At 35.0% G+C, this 25811-nt stretch overlaps 2 protein-coding genes and 1 pseudogene across 2 annotated transcripts; 2 read left to right on the forward strand and 1 right to left on the reverse strand.

The window, feature by feature from the left end:
• The first annotated feature begins 9969 nt into the window (after positions 1-9969).
• LOC130834057 (olfactory receptor 6C1-like) lies at positions 9970-10932 on the forward strand. Its single transcript, XM_057704153.1, has one exon. It carries the CDS (start codon positions 9970-9972, stop codon positions 10930-10932), a length of 963 nt encoding a protein of 320 aa, XP_057560136.1.
• Positions 10933-18721: 7789 nt separating this feature from the next.
• Positions 18722-19678, forward strand: LOC130834058 (olfactory receptor 6C3-like). The gene has a single exon (XM_057704154.1). It carries the CDS (start codon positions 18722-18724, stop codon positions 19676-19678), a length of 957 nt encoding a protein of 318 aa, XP_057560137.1.
• Positions 19679-22420: 2742 nt separating this feature from the next.
• Positions 22421-23390, reverse strand: LOC130834059 (olfactory receptor 6C1-like; annotated as a pseudogene).
• Positions 23391-25811: the final 2421 nt, after the last annotated feature.

A 25811-nucleotide genomic window follows, 5' to 3' on the forward strand; every position in this document is an offset into this window, starting at 1 on the left:
TTCAGAGACTTTTGTGTGTGTTGTGGAATTGAATAATTGATACGCTAATGGATTTTTGTCGGAGCCAGGTTTCTCACTGCAGAGAAAGCGAGATACAATGTGGTATAAGAAAAGAACTTGAAAAATTCAGTGTCATTGAATGGGAATAAGAAATGTCAGTATGAGACTATTTTTTAAAAATGTATTTTCTTTATTTCATGACAGTTCCAAGGAATAATGATAACTTAATAGCAAGAACCACAAAACCACAAAGCAAAGAACCACAAGTGGTACTTGGACTTTAAGTACCATTTCTTGCTAAAAATAACCACTGAGAACTGGAGAAATGGTTGATTCCAGGACTAAATGTTGAAAGCACAAGACGAGCTGGAGTATTTTTTTGTTCCAAAAAAATAAGTGCTCAGAAAGTGTAGCAACATGTCAAATGACAAAGGATTCACTTAGAAAGAGTTCTCAATACCAGGACATTTGAGCACTGAAATAAATAGTGATACAAATAGATAATAACACATTAAATAACGAAGAGATCACTGAAGAAGTCAAAGAGGAAATCAAAAAATACCTAGAGACAAATGACAATGAAAACACAACAATCCAAAACCTATAGGATGCAGCAAAAGCAGTTCTAAGAGGGAAGTTTATAGCAATACAACACTACCTCAAGAAACAAGAAACATCCCAAATAAACAATCTAAACTTACACCTAAAGAAACTAGAGAAAGAGGAGCAAACAAAACCCAAAGTGAGTAGATGGAGAGGCATCATAAAGATCAGAGCAGAAATAAATGAAATAGAAATAAAGAAAACAATAGCAAAAATCAATAAAACTAAAAGCTGGTTCTTTGAGAAGATAAATAAAATTGATAAACCTTTAGCAAGACTCAGCAAGAAAAAGAGGGAGAGAACTCAAATCAATAAACTTAGAAATGAAACAGGAGAAGTTACAACAGACACGGCAGAAATAAAAAGCACCATAAGAGACTACTACAAGCAACAATATGCCAATAAAATGGACAACCTGGATGAAATGGACAGATTCTTAGAAAGGTATAACCTTCCAAGACTGAACCAGGAAGACATAGAAAATATGAACAGACCAATCACAAGCAATGAAATTGAAACTGTGATTAAAAATCTCCTAACAAACAAAAGTCCAGGACCTGATGGATTCACAGGTGAATTTTATCAAACATTTAGAGAAGAGCTAACACCCATCCTTCTCAACCTCTTCCAAAACATTGCAGAGGAAGGAATACTCCCAAACTCATTTTATGAAGCCACCATCACCCTGATACCAAAACCAGACAAAGATACTACAAAAACAGAAGACTACAGACCAATATCACTGATGAATTTAGATGCAAAAATCCTCACCAAAATACTAGCCAACAGAATCCAACAACACATTCAAAGGATCATACACCATGCTCAAGTGGGGTTTATCCCTGGAATGCAAGGATTCTTCAGTATACACAAATCAATCAATGTGATACACCATGTTAACAAACTGAAGGATAAAAAGCACATGATCAACTCAATAGATGCAGAAAAGGCTTTTGCCAAAATTCAACGTCCATTTATGATAAAAGCTCTCCAGAAGGTGGGCATAGAGGGAACCTACCTCAACATAGTAAAGGCCATGTGCAACAAACCCACAGCAAACTTCATTCTCAATGATGAAAAACTGAAAGCATTCCCTCTAAGATCAGGAGCAAGACAAGGATGTCCACTTTCTCCATTCCTATTCAACATAGTTTTGGAATTCCTTGCCACTGCAATCAGAGAAGAAAAAGAAATAAAAGGAAACCAAATTGGAAAAGAAGTAAAACTGTCACTGTTTGCAGATGACATGATAGTATACATAGAAAATCCTAAAGATGCCACCAGAAAACTACTCGAGCTAATCAATGAATTTGGTACAGCTGCAGGATACAAAATTAACACACAGAAATCTCTTGCATTTTTATACGCCAACAATGATAGATCAGAAAGAGAAATTAAGGAAACAATCTCATTCACCATTGCAACAAAAAGAATAAAGTACCTAGAAATAAACCTAACCAACGAGGTAAAAGACTTGTACTCAGAAGACTATAAGACACTAATGAAAGAAATCAAAGACGATACAAACAGATGGAGGGATATACCATGTTCTTGGATTGGAAGAATCAACATTGTGAAAATGACTATACTACCGAAAGCAATTTACAGACTCAATGCAATCCCTAACAAATTACCAATGGCATTTTTCACAGAACTAGAACAAGAAATTTTATGATTTGTATGGAAACGCAAAAGACCCCAAATAGCCAAAGCAATCTTGAGAAGGAAAGACGGAGTTGATGGAATCAGGCTTCCTGACTTGAGGCTATACTACAAGGCTACAGTGATCGAGACAGTATGGTACTGGCACAAAAACAGAAATATAGATCAATGGAACAGGATAGAAAGCCCAGAGATAAACTACTGTCAACTAATCTATGACAAAGGGGGCAAGGATGTACAATGGAGAAAAGGCAGTCTCTTCCATAAGTGGCGCTGGGAAAACTGGACAGCTATATGTAAAAGAATGAAATTAGAACACTTCCTAACACCATACACAAAAATAAACTCAAAATGGATTAAAGACCTAAATATAAGGCCATACACTATAAAACTCCTAGAGGAAAACATAGGAAGAACACTCTTCGATGTAAATAACAGCGAGATCTTTTTTGACCCACCCCCTAGAGTAATGGAAATAAAAACAAAAATAAATAAGTGGGACCTAATGAAACTTCAAAGCTTCTGCACAGTAAAGGAGAGTATAAGCAAGATGAAAAGACAACCCACAGAATGGGAGAAAATATTTGCAAGCAAATCAACAGGCAAAGGATTAATCTCCAAAATATATAACAGTTCATCCAGCTCAATATCCAAAAAACAAACAACCCAGTCAAAAAAAGGGGAAGAGGACCTACATAGGCATTTCCCAAAGAAGACATACGGATGGCCAAGAGGCACATGAAAAGCTGCTCAACATCACTAATTATTAGAGAAATGCAAATCAAAACTACAATGAGGTATCACTTCACACTGGTTAGAATGGGCATCATCAGAATATCTACAGAGAGTAAATGCTGGAGAGGGTGTGGAGAAAAGGGAACTCTCTTGCACTGTTGGTGGAAATGTAAATTGATACAGCCACTATGGAGAACAGTATGGAGGTCCCTTGCAAAACCAAAAATAGAGTTACCATATGACCCAGCAATCCCACTGCTGGGCATTACCCAGAGAACACCATAATTCAAAAAGACACATGCACTCCAATATTCATTGCAGCACTATATACAGTAGCCAGGACATGGAAGCAACCTAAATGTCCATCAACAGATGAATGGATAAAGACAATGTGGTACATACATACAATGGAATATTACTCAGTTGTAAAAATCAATGAAACTGGGACATTTTTAGATTCATGGATGTACCTAGAGACTGTCATACAGAGCTAAGTGAGTCAGAAAGAGAAAAACAAATATTGTATATTAACACATATATATGGACTATAGAAAAATGGTACAAACCAATTGGTTTGCAAGGCAGAAATAGAGACCCAGATGTAGAGAACAAACATATGGACACCAAGTGGGGAAAGCAGGGAGGGTTGGGAGGGAGTGAATTGGGAGATTGGGATACCAAATTGTACACTCTATATATATGCAGTTTATTTTATGTTAACTGTATCTCAATAAAAGTTTTTATAAAAAAATAACACATTAAGTAGAAAACATTCCAAAATAAATTAATAAATTGATAATAGGATTAGAGATTAATAATAGATAATAGGGTAGAGAACAGAATGCTGTTCTTTATGGTAAAATTCCAATTAATAAATGTAGAAGGAGTACTAGATTTAGAAAATTAACCATAGTGTTAATATTAATGATATAGTATTATATATTTCCATTCATTAAATTAATTTGTTAGAGAACAAATAATAATGAGTAATTATTATAGATAAAAGTTTGTTAGTGAATATAATATTTATACAGTATCAAAATATTCCAGCACTGCACAAAGTGTCACTGCACAGTAATTTTTAATTACAGAGGGGAAGGCACCTTTACAGTGGAGAAATTTATAGAAGAGAACCACATTAACTAGTAATAAATATTAACATCTTTGATAATATAAAGCTGACATCAAATATCTCTTAATATGATACATTGAGATGTTTAAGTCCTATTGACGATTTGACTATCCACGTACCACTAATACAAATCTTAGTTATGGCAGCTTTATCTGGTACTATAATTACTCTGGTCTCCTTCCTCCTCCTTCTTTAGGATTGCCTTGGCAGTATTGTCTTTCAATTTTTATTGAAGTTATGTGCCATCAAGAAAAGTAAACATAAAATAAGTGTGTAACAATTTTAATTATGAAAAAATATGCACACGTGTAACCAACAGGCAGAAAAAAAATTGATTTTCAGACACCCAGAAACACTAATCACGCTGCCTCTCTTCACTAGGAATATTTTCTTGAAAATCCTTATTACTTAGGACTGATATTGGTTTTTAACTAAACACTTCTCGGGTCAGAATTTTTTTCAATTCCTTGCAAATTTTGGTGCTTGGTTTGTTATGAACGAGTTTCTGACCAGTATATGGTTAGTTTTGGTAAATATTAAATGTGTACTTGAAAACAATGATGTAGATAAGACATCAGCAAGATGGCAGGACAGGCACTCTAGCCCTTATATCCCACAGAAACTTGAATTGAATAATCATCCATAGGAGGAAATACCTTCAGGAGAATTCCAGTTTCCAAGAGAGAGGATACAGCACATTGGTGGAGCACAAAAATGAGAAAAGAAGCATTAACAAAGGTAAAAACAGTTTCACTTTTTTGTGATGACTTGTTTTTAACACCCTTAGGTAAATACCAAGGAGAATGATTGCAGGATTGTAGGGATAGTATGGTTGCCTTTGGAAGAAACTGCCAAACTGCCTTCCAAAGTGCCTGTCCGATTGTACATTCCTGTCAGTAATGAATGAGAGTTCCTGTTGTTTCAGTTCCCCATCAGCATTTGATTTTGTCAATGTTCCCGATCTGGCCATTCCAATAGGTGTGCAGTAGGTCTCATTGTTCTAATTTGCATTTTCCTGAGGACTTATGATATGAACATCTTTTCATACATTCATTTACCATCTGTGAATCTTCTTTGGGGAAGTGTCTGTTGAGGTCGATTTACTATTTATTAATTGGGTTGGTTTCCTTATTGCTGTGTTTTAAGAATTCTTTGTGTATTTTGGATAACAATCATTTATCAGATGTTTCCTTTGCAAATATTTCCCTCAGTCTGTGGCTTGTTTTATAATTCTCTCATCATTGCTCTAGTTATCTTTCTGTATTTGATTTCTAGTTTAATTCCACTGTGGTCTTAGAGCAGACATTGTATTGTTTCTATTTTTAAAATTTGTTTGGTGTGTATGATGGTCCAAAATGTGATCTATGTTGGTAAATATTCTTTGTGTCCTTGAGAAGAATGCAGATTTTCCTGTTTGTGGGAGAAGTACTCTATAAATGTCAATTCTAACGAGCTGGTTGGTGACTTTACTGAGTTCATCATACCTTACAGACCTTCTACCTGCTGAAAGTGCTCATTTCTGATAGATGGGTGTTGACGTCTCCAGCTGTGATAGTGTATTTGTCTATCTTTTTGCGATTCTATTAGTTTATGTCTCACAGAAAACTATACTGTTGTTAGGAATTAGGAATAGTCACTAAGAATTTTTAGGTCTTCTTGGAGAATTGACCCCTTTGCAAAGAGTCACTTGTATGGAGACATTTTTTTTTTATGACAAAAGAATGTTAACACATAAGATTCATTCATCCTAGTATTGCAGTCAGCAAGAAATAAAAAGGTCTATTCTTCAGAGAAATCCTGATTTAGAAATTCAAGAAACCTCTTGCAAAACTTTTCTACATTCAGATATCTTCACATAGATAGTATGCAAAATATTCCATGTGCTTCTGGCCTACTTCTCACGCTTTTCTATCACTTTGGACATTGCCCACCAAGTTTTCTGTTTCAATATTGGTACAAAGGTTGATAACATTTATAATCCTTAGTGCATTTTCCTCTTGGCCCTTGTTGGCACATTTGATTCACTGAGTATTTCCCATGAGCCTTGGGCGTACGTGGTGGATAAAACAACATGTGGCTCATGCAGGTTAAAAATCCATGTAGAAATCATGTCCAGAAAGGCCCACAGCAAGTCCATATCTTGCTTCCCTTCATTGTTTTTGCTCCCTTGGCTACAATGGAAAATGTATAAAAAATATTATCTACAGAAATAAAATAATTCCAAATGTATTGAGAGAGATTGACTTTTAGAAGTGCTGCATTGTTTAACCTAACACTGAAATGGTTGCCAATATGATTTTTCATAATTTCAACCAGCTGATGTGATGCATTTATATGACAAGTAGAGGTAAGATTGTAAAGTTAAAGGCAATGAAAACTTCCTTTTTCCTAGCATTGATTTATTAATTCTTAGCTTAACTTATCATCAGGTTGAGTGGAATAATTTGGGGTTGCTATTTCTTTCAATTTCTTTCTTTCTTAGTTTTCAGAAAATTACTCTCTGAGTTTGGTCCTCCTCATTGAATATAGGTTTGATAAGTAGCACATGCTTCAGTTTCAGACAGAAAGAGTTTAGAATTCCAATTTGACCATGAACTAGCTGTATGCATTTCTTTATATTAATTAATCTCTCAGTGTTAGTTCCTTCAAACATAACATAGGGCTTTGAGTCAATAAGTACATAAACCTTAGCATTGTCTCTCAAATGAGTTTCCTCAAAAATAGCTATCATTGTTTTATAGAGGGACCATCTTCCTCAAATATGATAATTGATTTTATTTTTAGGAATAATGAAGAGAATAGTATTTACTGTGTGGCAGTACATGGTCTGAAATTATTGTATAATTTAATTTTGCTTTTAATTTGAATTAGCCCTCACAGTAATTCCATGAAATATTATCCTCATTTTCACAGTGAAAAAAAAAAAAAAACAAAACCAAAAGCCAAACCTAAAACTCAGAGAGAGTTGTATTTTTAATTCATTTCTCTTGGAATGCAAAGCCCCAATAATCCCACCCATTATAAATTGAAATTAAGTCCTGATGCCCTATTATTATAAGAATTTCTTTTGCTTTTTAAGTTAAAATTATCTCCAAATGTAGATACTAGTTAACAAACCCAGACAACCAGGAGAGAAATAGGATATCTCTATGAAAACCTACAAATTTTGAGAATGATTTAGGTGATTATTGTTTTTCCTTCATTATTCCCATTCATATTGGATGGTACATTGATATGACTGACTGGATCTGACTCCCCTTTTCCATTAGGAAAAAAAAAACAAGATGATTTTTTTTCCCAGAAGACTCAGAGAAACAGAATTCTGAACTAATTGTAGGACTATTTAAAGGCACTCTTAAAGTAACAATCTGACAATAATGGAAATTGATTCTTTTCAAGAGTTTTTTCACATAGTCATGATGAAGTTCTTACGTGGTATTAGATGTCACCAAACACAGTCAGCAGTGGAATGAATCATTCCAGAAAAAAGCTAATGTTTTTTAAAATTAAAATGTACCCAAGATATCGAATTCAACCAATATTATCTTCTTTTCTGTGACAAATTAACTAAGTGTATAAACCTAACAACAAAAAAACTGTGGTCAAGTGAGAGGGAAAGATCAAGAATTGGGAAAATGTATAGTAATACTGAGGGTGCAAATTTCCTTGAGGATATATGTGTGCACAGCATTACTTATGACTTAGGAGTCTTAACATAAGAAGAGAGAATTCAGTACACATACAGAATGCGGGAAGCTAATTTATATTTCCAGTTATATTGTGGAATTTAGGGAGCTTCCTACCCACTTCTCACACTTTATATAAAATAAGGAAAACAATTTAATAGACACAAATACTGTTGCTTCTTTAAATTGGAGAATTTGGAGCATGCTGGTGCTCTTTTCTCAAAGAAGCCATCCTTACAATTTACTAAGGAATGGCAGAGGCATCCTGAGTATCATTTCCAGTTATTTTATGTAACACAATGAGAAGTATCTGTTTATTGAATAGGTTAATTTTCACTTTCAATGAGCTACAAGCCTGATTCGACAAGGAGATATCCAAGACATCAGAAAACAGTAAAAAGAAAGGGACAGAAGGCAATGTGAAGCTTGTTATCCCAAGTTTCACGGGACTAGGGGAAAAATGTGGATGAGTCATTAGGAAGGAAAGTCTGAAATGGTGTCTTAAAGACTCGGATATACTTCATCACTTTACCAAAAACATCCCAGGAGTGGTTGACAGATCACACCCCAGAAATGGTTTACAGATCAGAGTCACACATAGCTGTTAACTCCAGAGGCTTCTTCATTGAGAACAATGATTTTCATGTTTGTAAATATCTATCATGTAATTGAATTGCCATATGCTTCTCTACAGCATATATAATTGTAATGCCTGTTTTTCTTGTAAGTGCTCTTATATTTTTTTCTCTAGTCCCTGAGGATTAGCAAAAGAAATGTTCATTTCCTTGTGAATTTATGTGCTTTCCTAGTAGCATTGGCCACCATCCATCTCAGTGGGAATTGTCCTTAAATTGACAGCAGCTATGCTTTTTGCTATACAGTGATGTGAGTGAAAAGAGAGCACAGGCATGAAAGAGAAAAAAACTGGAGAGATTTCACAGTATTATGACGCATTATGTACTACAAATCAACAAACCTGTATCTTGAAATTAACTATTCTATTGCAAAAACTTCTGACACTGGAATGTAAACTTTAATGAGAATTCACAGAATGAGTGATATGAAAATGAACTGGTTCAATTTACTGAGTGAACTCTTAGCTTCCTTTTAAAATGAATGCATTGTTATTATTATTATTATTTAGGAAGACAAAATAAAAGACTTTCGTTGCTATTCTTAGATTACTCCAAGGTCCTGGAATAGAACTTCTAATGTAGATAAAAGGAAAAATATAAAAATATGCAATAGAATATAAAACAGAATATACAGAGAGAGACAGAGACAGAGAGAGAATACTATGAGTAATATCATGTAGATGGGAGAAATTTTGAAGAAAAAAATGTTCTCTGGAAGAAAATGTTTTATGTTAGATATTCTTACAATTTGGTTTCCTTAGCCCATGACAGAGAGCCAATCTACTAAACTTCCATTCTGCCTCCTGTGTACTTTTGACTCTAATATCTGAGGAGCTCATGGCAATGAGCCATTGTCTGTGGCTTCAGGTGAGGAGTCAGAGGTTGGGAAGCTGAATGTGAGTCAGAGTGAAAACAGAAAATCTGTCATGTTGTTAAAGATTTAAATCCAATGACTTCATTTTGGAGACACACCCATCTGAGTGACTTTTTCCCTGATATATTTAAATTTTCTATATTAACTAGCAAATAATCATACAAGAAATTAGATGGTAGATGAGGAAATAATACAGTTTTACTGGGTTTTAAGAAAAAACTAGGAGTTTCCAAATGGAAAAGAAATCTTTTCGGGAAGGTTTTTAAAAAGTCAACACGTAGCATTTCTCTTCCAGTATTTCAAACACTTAGAAAAGCCTAAGTTAAAATCTCTGCTCTTCCCATTCAGGGTATTTTGCTTTGGATAAGATTTTAAAGAATATTTTTAGCCCGGTTTCAATCAGTAAAATAGGGATTTTCAAAGAAACTTTCTATGAAAAACACACAGACTGGGATATAGTAAAAACACATTAAATCATATTATCTATTTTTATTAAGTTGTTTCAAAGATCTCCCAAGTTAAATTCGTATGGCATAATACTTCCAGAAACAAATCCCAGTGCTTATCCATGGGTAGTCCCCCTTTCTTTAAGACTTCTCTTTGTGTTTTCTCCTGAAGGTTACAGAAAAGAAGAAGCAAAAAATGAGAAACCATACAGAAATGACAGAGTTTGTCCTCCTGGGACTGTCCGATGACCCACAGCTTCAGGCTGTGATCCTTGTCTTCCTGCTCATCACCTACATGCTCAGCATCACGGGGAACCTGACCATTATCACCCTGACCCTGCTGGATCCCCACCTCCAGACCCCCATGTACTTCTTCCTCAGAAATTTCTCCCTATTAGAAGTGTCCTTCACGACTGTCAGTATACCCAAGTTCCTGGGCACCATCATTTCAGGAGACAAAACCATTTCTTTTCACGATTGTATGGCTCAGTTATTTTTTTTCATTCTCCTGGGAGTCACTGAGTTTTACCTTCTGGCTGCCATGTCCTATGACCGTTACATTGCCATCTGCAAACCTCTGCATTACACGACCATCATGAACCACAGAGTCTGCACGCTGCTTGTCTTGGCTTCTTGGCTGGCTTCATTCTTAATCATATTCCCATCACTCATGCTCTTCATACAGCTCGATTACTGTGAGTCCACTGCTATCGACCACTTTACTTGTGATTTTTTCCCCTTATTACACCTTTCTTGTTCAGACACAGAATTCCTAGAGATACTGGGCTTTTCCTGTGCTGTGTTTACTCTAATGTTCACTTTGGCATTAATAATTCTGTCCTACATATATATCATCAGAACAATTTTGAAAATCCCTTCTACCAGTCAGAGGACAAAGGCCTTTTCCACATGTTCATCTCATATGATAGTCATCTCCATCTCTTATGGCAGCTGCATTTTCATGTACATTAATCCATCAGCAAAGGACAGGGTGTCTTTGAGCAAGGGAGTGGCTGTGCTAAACACCTCAGTAGCCCCCATGCTGAACCCCTTTATTTACAGCCTAAGGAATCAGCAAGTCAAGCGAGCCTTCATGGACATGGCAAGGAAGACTGTATTTTTCTCAAGCAAAGGAAAAAATAAGACTGCTGTTTCATAAATTAGAGGTGAAATGAAGAGCAATTAAATTAAAATCCAGGCTTTTCAAACTCTATTGATTTCTGCATAGCCTCCCTAGAGTTATTTTTCATTGTTCATATATTTATTGCCAGCAGCTTACAAAGGATATGATACACATTTTTTTTCCCTTTCAAATTCCCATCCTTCTCTCATGCACTTCCTTTCTGCTCATCTTTGTACTCTGTGGCTATGAAACTGACCTCATTTCCTTCTTTGAAATTTTTTTAAATTCCATTTTTCACAATATTTCTTAGAAAATTAAATACAGACAGAAAGAGGCAGAGCAAGAGCACACAAAGAGAGACCAGTGTTTTATGATTTCACTTGGAAACATTCTTTCAGGAACTATTAAAACATGTTAAACACTATTTTTAAGTTACTATGCAATGATCATAAGTGTTATCCAATCATTTTATTAGGATATTATATATACTATCCTCTCCATATTGTTGGCCGACTTAGTAATTTTGTGAAAAACAGTATAACTAAAAAAAATGTAATTATATTTTCTTGAGAAATCAAAAAACTTGTTTCACTACCCGTCTTAAAATCTTCTGTGCCATATAATTTATCAGTTCATAAACAAGTATCAATATATACTTTCAGGAAAGCTGTGAAATGGCCTTCTGTTTTTGGAATCATTAATTAACATATATAGCACGATAATTCTGAATAAAAGCCTGAAGAATTAAATATTACTATATACCATATGACTACATTTGCTGTGGTCAGTTGTATATTTATAAATGCTTGATGTTAAGCTGGTCTTTTTGATAATCAATAGCTAAGAGTTTTATAACTTTCTCATATATGTGGTTACTTTGAGATAATATCTTACACATAAATTCATTCAATTACCTACTTAAATGACCAGCCCAATTAGTGGGGATAAAGAAGCTAACATTGGCAAAGCTTTACTGTATATAAAGTTGAGATTTTCTTGCTAAAAAAATCTTATGTTCACTCTATTTTAAGCATTAGAATATGGCATTGTACTGGAAAATATACTCATTAGAATTTTCTAAGATGATTGTACAAGATCATGCAATTCTGGCACTGAGTTTTTTTGGTTTTGTTTTGTTTTTTCTATTTTCATAAAGTCAAAAACTGAAATAACAATGAAGGTTACTTAAACTCATGCTACATTTTTTTAAGATATTTTATTGAGATATAATTGACATACAATAAACTGCATATATTTAAAGTGTACAATTTGATATTTTTTTTCTTCTTAGTAATATATATATGGCAATCCCAATCTCCCAATTCATCCCACCCCAAGCCACCCCCCCGAACCCCCGTTTTCCCTCCTTGGTGTCCTTATGTTTGTTCTCTACATCTGTGTCTCCATTTCTGCCTTGCAAACTGGTTGATTTGTAGCATTTTTCTATATTCTGCATGTATGTGTTAACACATGATATTTGTTTTTCTTTTTCTGACTCACTTCACTCTGTATGACAGTCTCTACGTCCATCCATGTCTCTATAAATGTCCCAATTTCATTCATTTATATGGCTGAGTAATATTGCATTGTATATATGTACCACATCCTCTTTATCCAGTCATCTGCTGATGGACATTTAGGTTGCTTTCATGACCTGGCTATTGTAAATAGTACTGCAATGAACATTGGAGTGCATGTGTCTTTTTGAATTATGGTTTTCTCTAGGTATATGCCCAGCAGTGGGATTACTGGGTCATACGGTAATTCTATTTTTAGTTTTTTAAGGAACCTCCATACTGTTCTCCATAGTGGCTGTACCAACTTACATTCCCACCAATAGTGCAAGAGGGTTCCCTTTTGTCCACACCCTCCCCAGCATTTATTGTTTGTAGATTTTCTGAAGATGCGCATTCTAACCACTGTGGCGTGCTACCCTATCATAGTTTTGATTTGCATTTCTCTAATAATTAGTGATGTTGAGCAGCTTTTCATGTGCCTCTTGGCCATCTGTATGTCTTCTTTGGAGCAATGCCTATTTAAGTCTCCGGCCTATTTTTTGATTGGGTTATTTTTTTTTTTTATATTGAGCTGGATGAACTGTTTATATATTTTGGAAATTAATCCTTTGTCTGTTGATTCACTTGCAAATATTTTCTCCCATTTTGGGGGTTGTTGTTTTGTCTTGTTTATAGTTTCCTCTGCTGTGCAAAAAGCTTTTAAGTTTCATTAGGTCCCACTTGTTTATTTTTGTTTTTATTTCCATTACTCTAGGAGGTGGGTCAAAAAAGATCTTGCTGTGATTTATGTCAAAGAGTACTCTTCCTGTTTTCCTCTAGGAGTTTTGTAGTGTCTAGGTCATGCTACATGTTTTTACCCATTTTTCTTGAAAGTTGGTAGTCATAATTTGGTAAGCCAAATTCTTCCTGATATTCATGCACTATACTTGAGACTCAGGTCTATGACTTGCTGAAAAACAAACAGGAAAATTTATTAAAAAATTACTGAAGAGATTTGCAGTTTGCAGGGACATCATGGAGTTACTATTTCCTTCCCTCATGCTGAAACTATCATTTCTAAGCTTAACTGGAAACATTTGAAAATACTGAAGTTTAGACTTGATTGATGACTGTGGGTTCTTAATCACTAATAATAACATACCATAAACTGTAGATAGGTGTAGTTCTGGGAATTAAAAGAACTGTAACGTTATTACAAAAGATATGAGGGAATTTATGCTGAATTTGTGCATGTTATCAATTAAGGCAGCTCTCTATGTAACTCTATACAACTCCTAGTGGTTATTGTAAATGTTTGCAATCCGTATGAGCTATTTGATTCTCAATATCAGAGGTCAACACACTATATTATTCTATAAAGGGCCATTTATATTAATAATTTAGAATTTGCAGGCCATAGTGTCCCTGATGCATCTACTCAACTCTCTGCCTTTGTCGTGTGAATGCAGCTATAAACAATGTGTAAATGAATGCTCTCAGTTGCGTTCCAATAAAGCTTTAACAAAAATAGGTGGCAGGCCAAATTTGGCCCAGGGACCATAGTTTGCCCACACCTGTCTTAGACTTTTCCGTAAACATTGACCCACATATTATTTCTTATTTAATATAAGGTAATGTGACTAAAATGTGAATATTCAACAATAGATGTAAGATTTCTAAATTTAACTCCAGCTTTTATTTATTTTTTCATTATGAAGGTAAATGAACACAATCTTATAAAATACTTCCTGAGGAAAAGATGAGGTAAACATTTCTAACTCATTTCTGGACTTTTATATTGTTTTTGATATCAAAAGATAATGAAAAAATGAAATATCACCAGCAATTTGACCAAATTCTTCCTGATATTCATGCACCATACTCAAGAATCAGGTCTATGACTTGCTGAAAAAAACAGGAAAATTTATAAAAAAAAATGCTGAAGAGATTTCCAGTTTGCAGGGACATCATGGAGTTACTATTTCCTTCCCTCATGCTGAAACTATTATTTCTAAGCTTAATTGGAAACATTTGAAAATACTGAAGTTTAGACTTTTTCATAAATTAGAAGATAAAGTACTAAAAAATGTTATCAAAATTAGTATTTAATGTTACATATGATTTTATCCCAAAGGTAGTTTATCTTTAAAAAACTTATTTGTGGAATTTGCTGCATTAAAAGAATAAAGATGAAAAACAAAGGTTGAAAAAAGAAAATCACATATCCTCTGGTAAAATGCAGTATCCATTCATGATATTTAAAGGTCTCTTAGTAAAATAGAACAGAACACTCAGTAACATAAAAAAACCTGACTAGATTATCACAGCTAGATATGCTATATGCTCCTTGTTTGGCTCCAATTTGAACAAGTCAACAGAAAATGATATTTTGGGACAATTGGGTCCCTATGAGTGTGGGCGAGGTAATAAATGATACCAAAGATTTTTGCTACTTTTGCTAGCTTGGAAATTGCATCATGGTTAAGCAGAAAAACAAACATGTGTTTTAGGAATTCATACTGAAAATATACGGGAATGAAAAGGTATGCTGTTTAAGTTCTGGCTTAAAATATATCAATACAATTTTAAAAAACTTTTAAAAATACAGGTAAAGCAAATATAAAAAAGTCTTCTTATTTATTGAATCTGCTTGATCTGTACATGAAACATTTCTCCAGTTCTCTATCCTAGTTATATTTGAAAATATTCATATTTTAAAAATTACAGCAAACATCATTTGTAATGTTATAAACAGTAGCCACAGCCTTGATAAAATCAGTTACGGTGAGAGTGACTCCTATCATGCTTTTATTCAATACTCTGCTGGAGGTTCTATCCAGGGAACTAGCGCAAGAAAAATAAATATATTTAAAAGTACTTGGGGCCTTCCCTGGTGGTTAAGAATCCGCCTGCCAATGGAGGGGACACAGGTTCAAATCCTGGACGGGGAATGTCCCACATGCCACAGAGTATGCCCATGTGCCGCAACTACTGAGCCTGTGCTCTAGAACCTGTGAGCCACAACTATTGAGCCTGTGTGCCACAACTACTGAAGCCTGCATGCCTAGAGCCCATGCTCTGCTACGAGAAGCCCGCCCACTGCAACGAAGAGTAGCCCCTGCTTGTTGCAACTAGAGAAAGCCCTCGTGCAGCATGAAGAGCCAATGCAGCCAATAAATAAATTAATTAATAAAAAATTTTTGAAACATAATGGAAAGGAGGAAACAAAAAATCATTCTTTGCAAATGACATGATTTTCTTCCTAGGGCCTTAGTGTACTTACACTAAATGTTTCTTAAACCAGAAAGTCTCCTCTCCCAGATATCTGCGTGGTTAGCACCCTCTCCTCCTTCAGGTCTCTGTCCAAATGTCACCTCAATAGTGCCCACTCCAATGAAACTATTTAGAATTATAGTAACTCCCCACTTCCAAGGCTTTTCTGTTTCCTCTTCCTTTACAAAATACTTATTAATGTATGAAATGCTATATTATTTACTAGTCAATTATGTTCATTCTTATTGTCTATACTCTCACAGCCTTCATCCCATGAAAGCAGGGATCTTTGTCTACTTTGTAGATGAAACCATGCACTCCCAGCAGTGGTATGCTGGACCCTGCCTGGACCACAACCCGAGCCAACTGTGCATGTCTTTCCTCAGGTCTGCGTTCAGCAAGGGCACACTGGTTGCTTGAAATCTGCCATGGTCAGAGACTTTGCCTCTATTTTTATATCCAAATAGTGATTCTTTTCATATTTTGTTTCTCAGATTCTTTAACAATAGTACATGTGGCAATCAGTTTTTAAGATTTTATTGATTACCAGGAATTGACTATACACCTAAATTGTTTAAACATATTTATTTATTCAAAAATATTTATTGAGTATCCATTACATGGCAGACAGATATTCTAAATAGGGAGGATTAGTGGCTTGTGGTAAATGTTTAACAACTGCCTCTTGGAGGGTCGAGGTGAGGGGCCCATTTGTAGAGTTTGTCAATTTCTATGATGTAAAGTCAAAATTCAAGGGATATAAGCACACTAACTCTTCTAAGGAAAAGTCCAGAATTTCTGGGAGAAAAATGTGGACTCCTTAAATACAATCATAGAAGAGTCAAATCTAAATCAAATTTTCACACACTCAGTATCACATGTTGTTTATGAATTTGCCTCATTTACCTCAGTCATTTTGCTTTTTTACACTTTCTTATCCATATTTACAAAAATGATTCACCTGTAGCTTTTAATGATGCCTCGTTGGCCCTCTGTTTACTCAACGAATTCCCCTGGGCCAACAAGAAAGACAGATAAAATAAGTCCAGTTCCATGTGTATGATATACATAGAGAAGAACATTCCTATTTTCTGTTTTTCAAAGCAGCATTTGTAGGAAAATGTAACAGTCTCTGAAGCCTAAGAAAAGTATTATTTAAATTGTATAGCTATAAATCAGGGGCTTCCCTGATGGTGCAGTGGTTAAGAATCCGCCTGCCAATGCAGGGGTCACGGGTTTGATCTCTGCTCCAGGAAGATCCCACATGCCGCAGAGCAACTAAGTCCGTGTGCCACAACTACTGAGCCTGCTCTCTAGAGTCCATGAGCCGCAACTACTGAAGCCTGTGTGCCTAGAGCCTGTGCTCCACAAGAGAAGCCACCGCAATGGGAAGCCCATGCAACACAACGAAGAGTAGCCCCTGCTCGCTGCAACTAGAGAAAGCCCACACGCAGCAACGAAGACCCAATGCAGCCAATAAATAAATAAATAAATAAATAAATAAATAAATAAATTTGTAAAAAAAAGATATAAATCATAGAATTACAAAATACACATTTAAAATCTTTGCATTAATACAAAGAAAATGTTTTAATAAATAGTGTTTTGTATTATATGCAAAGGGGTAAATGTAAGAAGTACTTTACTAGTCCACTCAGGTGTAATTGAGTTTGTACATAGAGCTTCTGTAAGAGACCAAAAGCAAGTATGAGTTGTATTATAATAAAATATTCCTGAAATTTTGCAATATCAGGAATGAAGGATATTGTGGGTCAAATATTACCAGTCTAACCATAATGAAAGGTATAATCCTTGAAAGCCATGACAAAGTTAAATCACCATACTTGTTTTGAGAGTATGATAGAAACCAAATAAATTGCTGACTCAACTCACCATCTCTGAATTTATATAAATATTGCAACAATCAGACTATAAAATTTGAGACTAAATCATCAAGAACCAGGAAGTAAGTAAAGTTGTTATTATTCAGTATAATATATATTATTCCATCTCATTCAAATGTTTTAAAGTATTATTTACATATGGGTTTGTGAATTTAAAACCTTTTTGGTATTAAAAAGTAAATGATTGTTTGCTAACAAGAATATTTTCATAGAGTCTTAAAGAAGCAGCATAGCAAGAAGTCTTGGATTTTTCATTAATTTTTTTCTAAGTTAAATGGCTTTCTGGTATAGAAATAAGACTATAAAAAACACATTACGTATTTAAAAGGATATCTGCTTGCCAGTAAATATTCTAACCATCTACTCTTTCATTTGCTAAAGCAACATTGGAAAACAAAACAAAACAAAACTGAAGTGTGCATTGTATGAATTCAACTGTTTCTAGGCAATTATGTATTTTAGTAGCAGAAGTCCCCTTTTCTTGTCCTTCTGGCCTTCTATTAGAAAAGAAAAAAAAATGTAGGAAAGTGATAGCATCAACTAAACCCTTAAGAAAGTTATTTAGGAGAGAATGCCAACAAAATGTTCTCACGGATAAACACTTATGTTCTAAAATGAGATGATTACAATATTAACTACTTGTTTAAACTTGTGAAAGTTTCCTAAACTATGTGGGCCTCAGTTTCTCAAAATACAAAATGTGGACGTAGGCCTACATAACCTCTGTAAGCTTTCAAACTTTGTATTTAGATTATCTACAAGCCATACTGTTTTTTTTTTTTATAATACTAAGGAAAGGAGAAGAATCAAAGTATTTTCATATTTTTTACAAAAGAAGCTAAATATTTTAAACAACAATTTGAAGGTTAATGTTAAAAATTAGAAGAAATAGCTCTGTTTAAGTGTTATCACAGGATTTTTATTTTATTCATGGCTTGTGATAGTGTATTTTTGAAGAAGAGATCAATATTTAACTTCAGATAATATTCATTACTCGAATGAAAGATCCAGTGGAAATTGGAGACAGTTACATTATCATCATCATGGATACTTTAAAAATTTCGTATTCTATCCTCAAATCTATTTTAACTTTTTTATGTTCTATAGGGAGAACATACATTTTCTGTTCTAAGAGGGGAAAAAGGATCAGCAATGGAAAACCACACCATACCCACAGAATTCATTCTTCTAGGGCTATCAGATGACCCAGAGCTTCAGATTGTTATTTTTCTCTTTTTAATTATCACATATATATTAAGTGTCACTGGAAATTTGACCATCATTATTCTCACCTTGGTGGACGCCCACCTACAGACCCCTATGTATTTTTTCCTTAGGAACTTCTCTGTGTTAGAAATTTCCTTTACAACTGTCTGTATTCCTAGATTTCTGGGCACAATTGTCACCAGGGACAAAACTATTTCATACAATAATTGTACAGCTCAGTTGTTTTTCTTCATCTTCATGGGTATCACTGAATTTTATCTTCTAACTGCCATGTCCTGTGATCGGTACGTTGCTATCTGCAAACCCCTGCGTTATACAAGCATCATGAGCAAAAGAGTCTGCACGTTGCTTGTCTTTTTTGCTTGGCTGGCAGGATTCTTAAATATTTTCCCACCAGTTATTCTTTTTCTCCAGTTAGATTACTGTGGTTCCAATATCATTGATCACTTTGCTTGTGACTATTTCCCTCTCTTGCAACTATCGTGTTCAGACACCTGGCTCCTAGAAGTGATTGGGTTTTACTCTGCAATAGTGATTCTGCTTTTGACTTTGACATTGATAATTTTATCCTACATGTTCATCATTAAGACAATTTTGAGACTGCCTTCTGCCAGTCAGAGAAAAAAGGCATTTTCTACATGCTCTTCTCACATGATTGTCATTTCCATCTCTTACGGAAGCTGTATATTCATGTATGCCAACCCTTCAGCAAAAGAAAAGGCATCCTTGACCAAAGGAGTAGCTATTCTGAATACTTCTGTTGCTCCTATGATGAATCCATTTATATATACCCTGAGGAACCAGCAAGTGAAGCAAGCCTTTAAGGAAACTATCCAAAAGTTTATGCTTTTCTCCAGTAAATGCAAGTATTTGAAGCCTTAAATGGATAAAGTTCTTATCAATGTTTTCCATTATTCTTTCTCAAAACTCTTTCACTACACTTATATGATTTTCCTTTTTATTCATTCCCATATTAAAATTTCCCCCACTTTGAACCCAATAAGTTGGATAAAGCTGCATGTTGCTTCAGAATTTTCTGTAAATTGTTTTTTTTTAATTAAAATGTATTTGGATGAAGTATAAAACACAGGTTGATATTACAATTTTGAGTAGAAATGATTTATTTTTGAAGACAAATAGGCCATTTAGTTTGATGAAAAGAGTGTCAGGATAAATGTGGATTTCTGAAATTTTCATTCTTACCAGGTAACACAAATGAATATCATTAGGAAATTTTTGATTTTATTTGGCATTTTTGTGAAATCAAATAACCACAATCACCAGAGGGTTGGAAATAAAAAATATAAATATCTACTTAAATATATTAAAAGGATTTGATACTCATATATATTCAAATTCTTTAGAGTATTAATAATACTTTTGATAACAATGAGGAGGAGGGGAAAAAAGAGGAAGGTAGAAGATAAATGTTTTTTCAGCAGTTACTATACTCTAGACCGATTCTAATTCTTTCCTTCATATTGGCTCATTGAATCCTGCCATCAACTTTATGAGGTACCTGTATTTTTTATTCTCTTGCAGAAATATTTACCTTATCTTTTGCTCTGGAAATATTTTATAAGATTGTTATCATTCACCTTCATGATAAAAAATAAAAGTTGGAATTAAATGTTAACATTTACATCTATTATTCAATTTTCACATTTTAGTCAAATTACCTTATATTAAATAAGAAATTATATATGGGTCGATGTTTATACAAAAGTTTAAGATGGGAGGTGGGGAGACAACCTATGGTCCATGGGCCAAATTTGGCCTGCCACCTATTTTTGTTAAAAGTTGTTTTGAGTCATTCATTTACACATTGTTCATAGCTGTGCTCTGCAAAGGCGGAGAGTTGAGTAGTTGCATCAGGGACACTATGGCCTGCAAATTCTAAATTATTAATATCGTGCCCTTTATAGAATAAGGGTGTTGACCTCTGATACTGATAGTCAAAGTGTTCATACAGATTGCAGACATTTACAGTAACCACTAAGGAGTTGTACAGAGTTACATAGAGTGCTGCATTACCTGATAGTACCAGCATGCATTCCCTCATATCTTTTGTAATAGTGTTAGAGTTTTTTTAATTCCCAGAACTACACCTATCTACAGTTTATGGTATATTTTTATTAGTGATTAAGAACCCACAATCATCAATCAAGTGTAAACTTCAGTATTTTCAAATGTTTCCAATTAAGCTTAGAAATGATAGTTTCAGCATGAGGGAAGGAAATAGTAACTCCATGACGTCCCTGCAAACTGCAAATCTCTTCAGTATTTTTTTTATAAATTGTTTTGTTTGTTTTTCAGCAAGTCATAGACCTGAGTCTTGAGTACAGTGCATGAATGTCAGGAAGAATTTGGCTCACCGAATATGACTACAGTCTTTCTACAAAAATGGTTAAAAAATGTAGGATGAGTTTGAGGAGACTGCATGATTATTTCAGTTTTTGGCTTTATGGAATACAGAAAAGAAAAAGTTCAGGGGCAGAACTGCATGACTTTGCATATTGTCATGTAAGTTCTAATCAGTACATTTTCCAATATGATGGCACACTCTAAGGCTTAAAATAAGCATTTTTTAACCAAAAAATTACAGCTTTATCTTTAATAAAATTTTGCACTTGTTAGCTCTTTACTCCTACTGAGTAGGCTTCTCACTTAAAGAGACAATTAAGTGAATTGTACGTGTAAGTTATCTCAAAATAGCCACAAATATGAGAAAGTTCTAAAAAACCCTTAGTTATTGGTTATCAAAAAGACCAGTTTAACATCAAGCATTTATTTAAATATACAACTAACCACAGCAAACATAGTCATATTTGGTATCCAGTAATAGTTACTTCTTCAGGCTTTTTAAAAGAATTGTTATGGTGTATATGTTAATTATGGAGGTGCCAAAAAGGGGTGGGGGGTTGTTTCATAGTTTTCCCTAAGCAACGATTTTTTCATAATAGTTTTTCAAATTGATAAATTATATGGCACAGAAAATTTTAAACTGGGTAATGAGAAAAATTTTTTGATTTCTCAAGGAAATGTATTTATACATTTTAATTGCACTGTTTTTCACATAGTTCCTAATGTGGGCCATAATATGAAAAGGACAGTATCTGTAATATTCTAATAAGACTGTCAGATTACGTTTATGGTCTTTGTGCAGTAAATTAAAACTAAGGTTAAAATGATGAATTTCTAGAAAGACTGTTTCCTGGTGAAATTATAAAATGTGGTTCTTTCTTGTGTGCTCTTGTACTGCCTCTTTCTGTCTGTCTTTAATTTTCTAAAACTAGTGTGAAAAACAATGGAATTAAAAATGTTTCAAAGAGGGATATGAGGTCATTCTCATAGTTACAGATCGGAAAGACCAGCACAAAGGAAGGAAAGTGAATGAGAGAAGGATTGCAATTTGAATGGAAAAAAAATGCATACATATAGATACACACACATACGTCTATATATGAAGAATTCAAATTTGAATGGAAAAAAAGAAAATTGACATATCAAATATCCTTGATAAACTGCTGGCAATAAAAGTAAAGCAATGAAATCCAATTCTAGGGAGGCTATGTGGAAATTAATAGATTTTGAAAAGCCTGAATTCCATTTCATTGCTCTGCCTTATGCCTCTAGTTTATAAAATAGCACTTTTATTTTTCCCTTTGCTTGAGAAACATACAGTCTTCCTGCCATGTCCATGAAGGCTTGCTTGACTTGCTGATTCCTTAGGCTGTAAATAAAGGGGTTCAGCATGGGGGCTACTGAGGTGTTTAGCACAGCCACTCCCTTGCTCAAAGACACCCTGTCCTTTGCTGATGGATTAATGTACATGAAAGTGCAGCTGCCATAAGAGATGAAGATGCCTATCATGTGGGAAGAACACGTGGAAAAGGCCTTTGTCCTCTGACTGGCAGAAGGTATCTTCAGAACTGTTCTGATGCTACATGTGTAGGACAGATTTATTAATGCCAAAGTGAACATTAAACACAGCACAGGAAAAGCCCAGTATCTCTAGGAATTCTGTGTCTGAACAAGAAAGGTGTAATAAGGGGAAAAAATCACAAGTAAAGTGGTCGATAGCATTGGACTTACAGTAATCGAGCTGTATGAAGAGCAGGAGTGACGGGAATATGATTAAGAGTGAAGCCAGCCAAGAAGCCAAGACAAGCAGTGCACAGACTCTGTGGTTCATGATGGTCATGTAATGCAGAGGTTTGCAGATGGCAATGTAACGGTCATAGGACATGGCAGCCAGAAGGTAAAACTCAGTGACTCCCAGGAGAATGAAAAAAAATAACTGAGCCATACAATCGTGAAAAGAAATGGTTTTGTCTCCTGAAATGATGGTGCCCAGGAACTTGGGTATACTGACAGTGGTGAAGGACACTTCTAATAGGGAGAAATTTCTGAGGAAGAAATACATGGGGGTCTGGAGGTGGGGATCCAGCAGGGTCAGGGTGATAATGGTCAGGTTCCCCATGATGCTGAGCATGTAGGTGATGAGCAGGAAGACAAGGATCACAGCCTGAAGCTGTGGGTCATCGGACAGTCCCAGGAGGACAAACTCTGTCATTTCTGTGTGGTTTCTCATTCTTCAGTTGCTTGTTTGTACCTCTCCTGCCAGGAGACCTACTGGAGAAGCACAAGGAACAAACTGGAAGAGTGGATGGCCAAATATCCAAGTGTGGAGCTAGTATTTGGCCTAAGGAGTATAGTATTCCCACCTTTAGGAGAAATTTGAAACAACTTGAGAATGACAATGATACTTTAACGTCCTCTCTTTTGCACATGAAAGCTCCGGGTTTTAGGCAGGAAAAAATTTTATTTTTGGTATCACAGAGCTTAAAGTGATAAGACAGGGATTTGTAACCAGACTTTTGTGATTCTAAATAAAATGCTACCTGTTAATTTACAGAGATTGTGCCTACAACATTCCTGCCCAATAAGAACCACCTTTGTGCTACTGCTCCAGTTCTCAACCAAATTTCCTATTATGTTAGTTATAAGTTTAGTTACACTGAAACACTTTAAAAATGGTAAATATAGTTTGTTTGTTAATACAAATTGACAGTTTTTTCCTCAGCCATCTGACAGTTAGCTTTTCCAACTCCTGCTACCACCTCCCTGGAAGTCAGAGGTACTGTAGCCATTGCCATGAGGAACCTCAGACGTTAGGGAAGGAGGAGAGGAAGGGGTGGAAACTAATGCAAGCTGGCCGGGCTTGAAAACTGAGGTTGATTACATGTGCATCCCTGGCAATGTTTCATGAAGAGTCAGCCTACCTATGTGTCATCATTATGGACTTTATTCTAATACAACCTATTTCCCTTTCTATTTAAAATAATAACTATTGTAATTATTTCAGAAGAATTTTCCTCAATCAGAGAGATGGATAGGGGCTTTTCAGGAGAGCAGACTTTATTTACATGTGCTTAAAAAAAGCAGGTTTTAATTTTTCTATTTTTTCATCTTTATTAGAGTATAATTGCTTTACAGTATTGTGTTAGTTTCTGTGTACAACAAAGTAAATCAGCTATATGTATACATATATCACCATATCCCCTCCCTCTTGAGCCTCCCTCCCACCCTCCCTACCCCACCCCTTTAGGTCTTCACAAAGCATCGAGCTGATCTCCCTGTGCTCTGTAGCAGCTTCCCACTGTCTATTTTACATTTTGTAGTGTGTACTGTCAATGCTGCTCTCTCACTGTCCCAGCTTCCCCTCCCCCACCTGGTGTCCTCAAGTCCATTCTCTATGTCTGCAACTCTATTCCTGCCCTGCCACTAGGTTCATCAGTACCATTTTTTTAGATTCCATATATATGCATTAACACATGGCATTTTTTTAAATAAAATAAAAATACATGAGGGTTAGTCAAAAATTATCTGCACTCCAATTATATTAAAACCTCTATAAAATCTACAGCCAGAGTGTGGATAAATTTTGACTCACCCTCATATTACCATATATACTTCCATAAGGAAGAGCGAGGATTTCTTAGTTTGAATCCTGGCTACTCACTATTTCAAAAATCACTTAACTCCTCTGTGCCTCAGTTACTTCATTCATAAATACACTTTTTCCTTTGAATACCTGTCTATCTCATAGAGTTGTGTGAGCTTTCAATGAATTATCTATGTGACATATTTGGAAAAATTCCAAGCATATAATGAAAGTCATATAAGACTTTGCTCTATGAAAAATATATTTCCTAACCACTGAGTTAAAAAGCTTCAGGTTAAGACGGTGTCCAATGTAAAAGGCTATGTCTAGGTAAAATTTGTAGCAAGAGAATCATGTAGAAATAAAATCATTGAAGTAGAAATCACCTACTGTATAGCCTTTATTTGGTTTTCTAGGCAAAAGATTTACTAACCTTATCCTTTTCTTCCATCACATATACATGGTGCTGACCTCTCCCTCTCTGGTATAGCTGCCTCCCCTAACCCTGACCACCATCACCACACATTCACACATCTGCACAGACACACACACACACACACACACTCCCTCCATCCTCAATTAGGAACTGATCACCACATTTGAGGCATGTTATAGGTTTGTAAACGTCAGCATTGCTATCAATGGCCAGTTTACTTACCTGTTCATTTTTAGTAAAAATAACCTTTCAGAGAGTTATTGTGGCTCTGAAATAAAATAAAGTCACTGTAGCATCTTACCTTCATCTTTCCCAACCACCACACTTAAATTACTGCGTTGTAATCTCTAGTAAACTCCCCTCATACTCTGTGTCTTCTTGAAATCTAGGATGCTGTCTATTTCTAAGTTATTGCAATATATAATCCATTGCTGAGTATGGTATATAGTTGGCTTAAAATAAATACTTATCAAATGAATAAGACATTGAGTTTCTTGTTGAAATGTAGGCTTCCATAAGGTACACATCTCTAATTTATGCTATTTTCTAGTCTCAGCTTTTCTTAAGTTTGTGTCTTTGTTTTTGCAAATTAAATTATTTTCCTACTTTACCAACAGTGTGTTTGGTCCCAT

The sequence above is a fragment of the Hippopotamus amphibius genome, chromosome 12 (assembly GCF_030028045.1).
Source record: "Hippopotamus amphibius kiboko isolate mHipAmp2 chromosome 12, mHipAmp2.hap2, whole genome shotgun sequence".
NCBI classification, from domain to species: Eukaryota; Metazoa; Chordata; class Mammalia; order Artiodactyla; family Hippopotamidae; genus Hippopotamus; species Hippopotamus amphibius.

Bases quoted from the DNA above. Each gene is read 5' to 3' on its own strand.
- LOC130834057 (XM_057704153.1), top strand. From the start codon at position 9,970: ATGAGAAACCATACAGAAATGACAGAGTTTGTCCTCCTGGGACTGTCC.
- LOC130834058 (XM_057704154.1), top strand. From the start codon at position 18,722: ATGGAAAACCACACCATACCCACAGAATTCATTCTTCTAGGGCTATCA.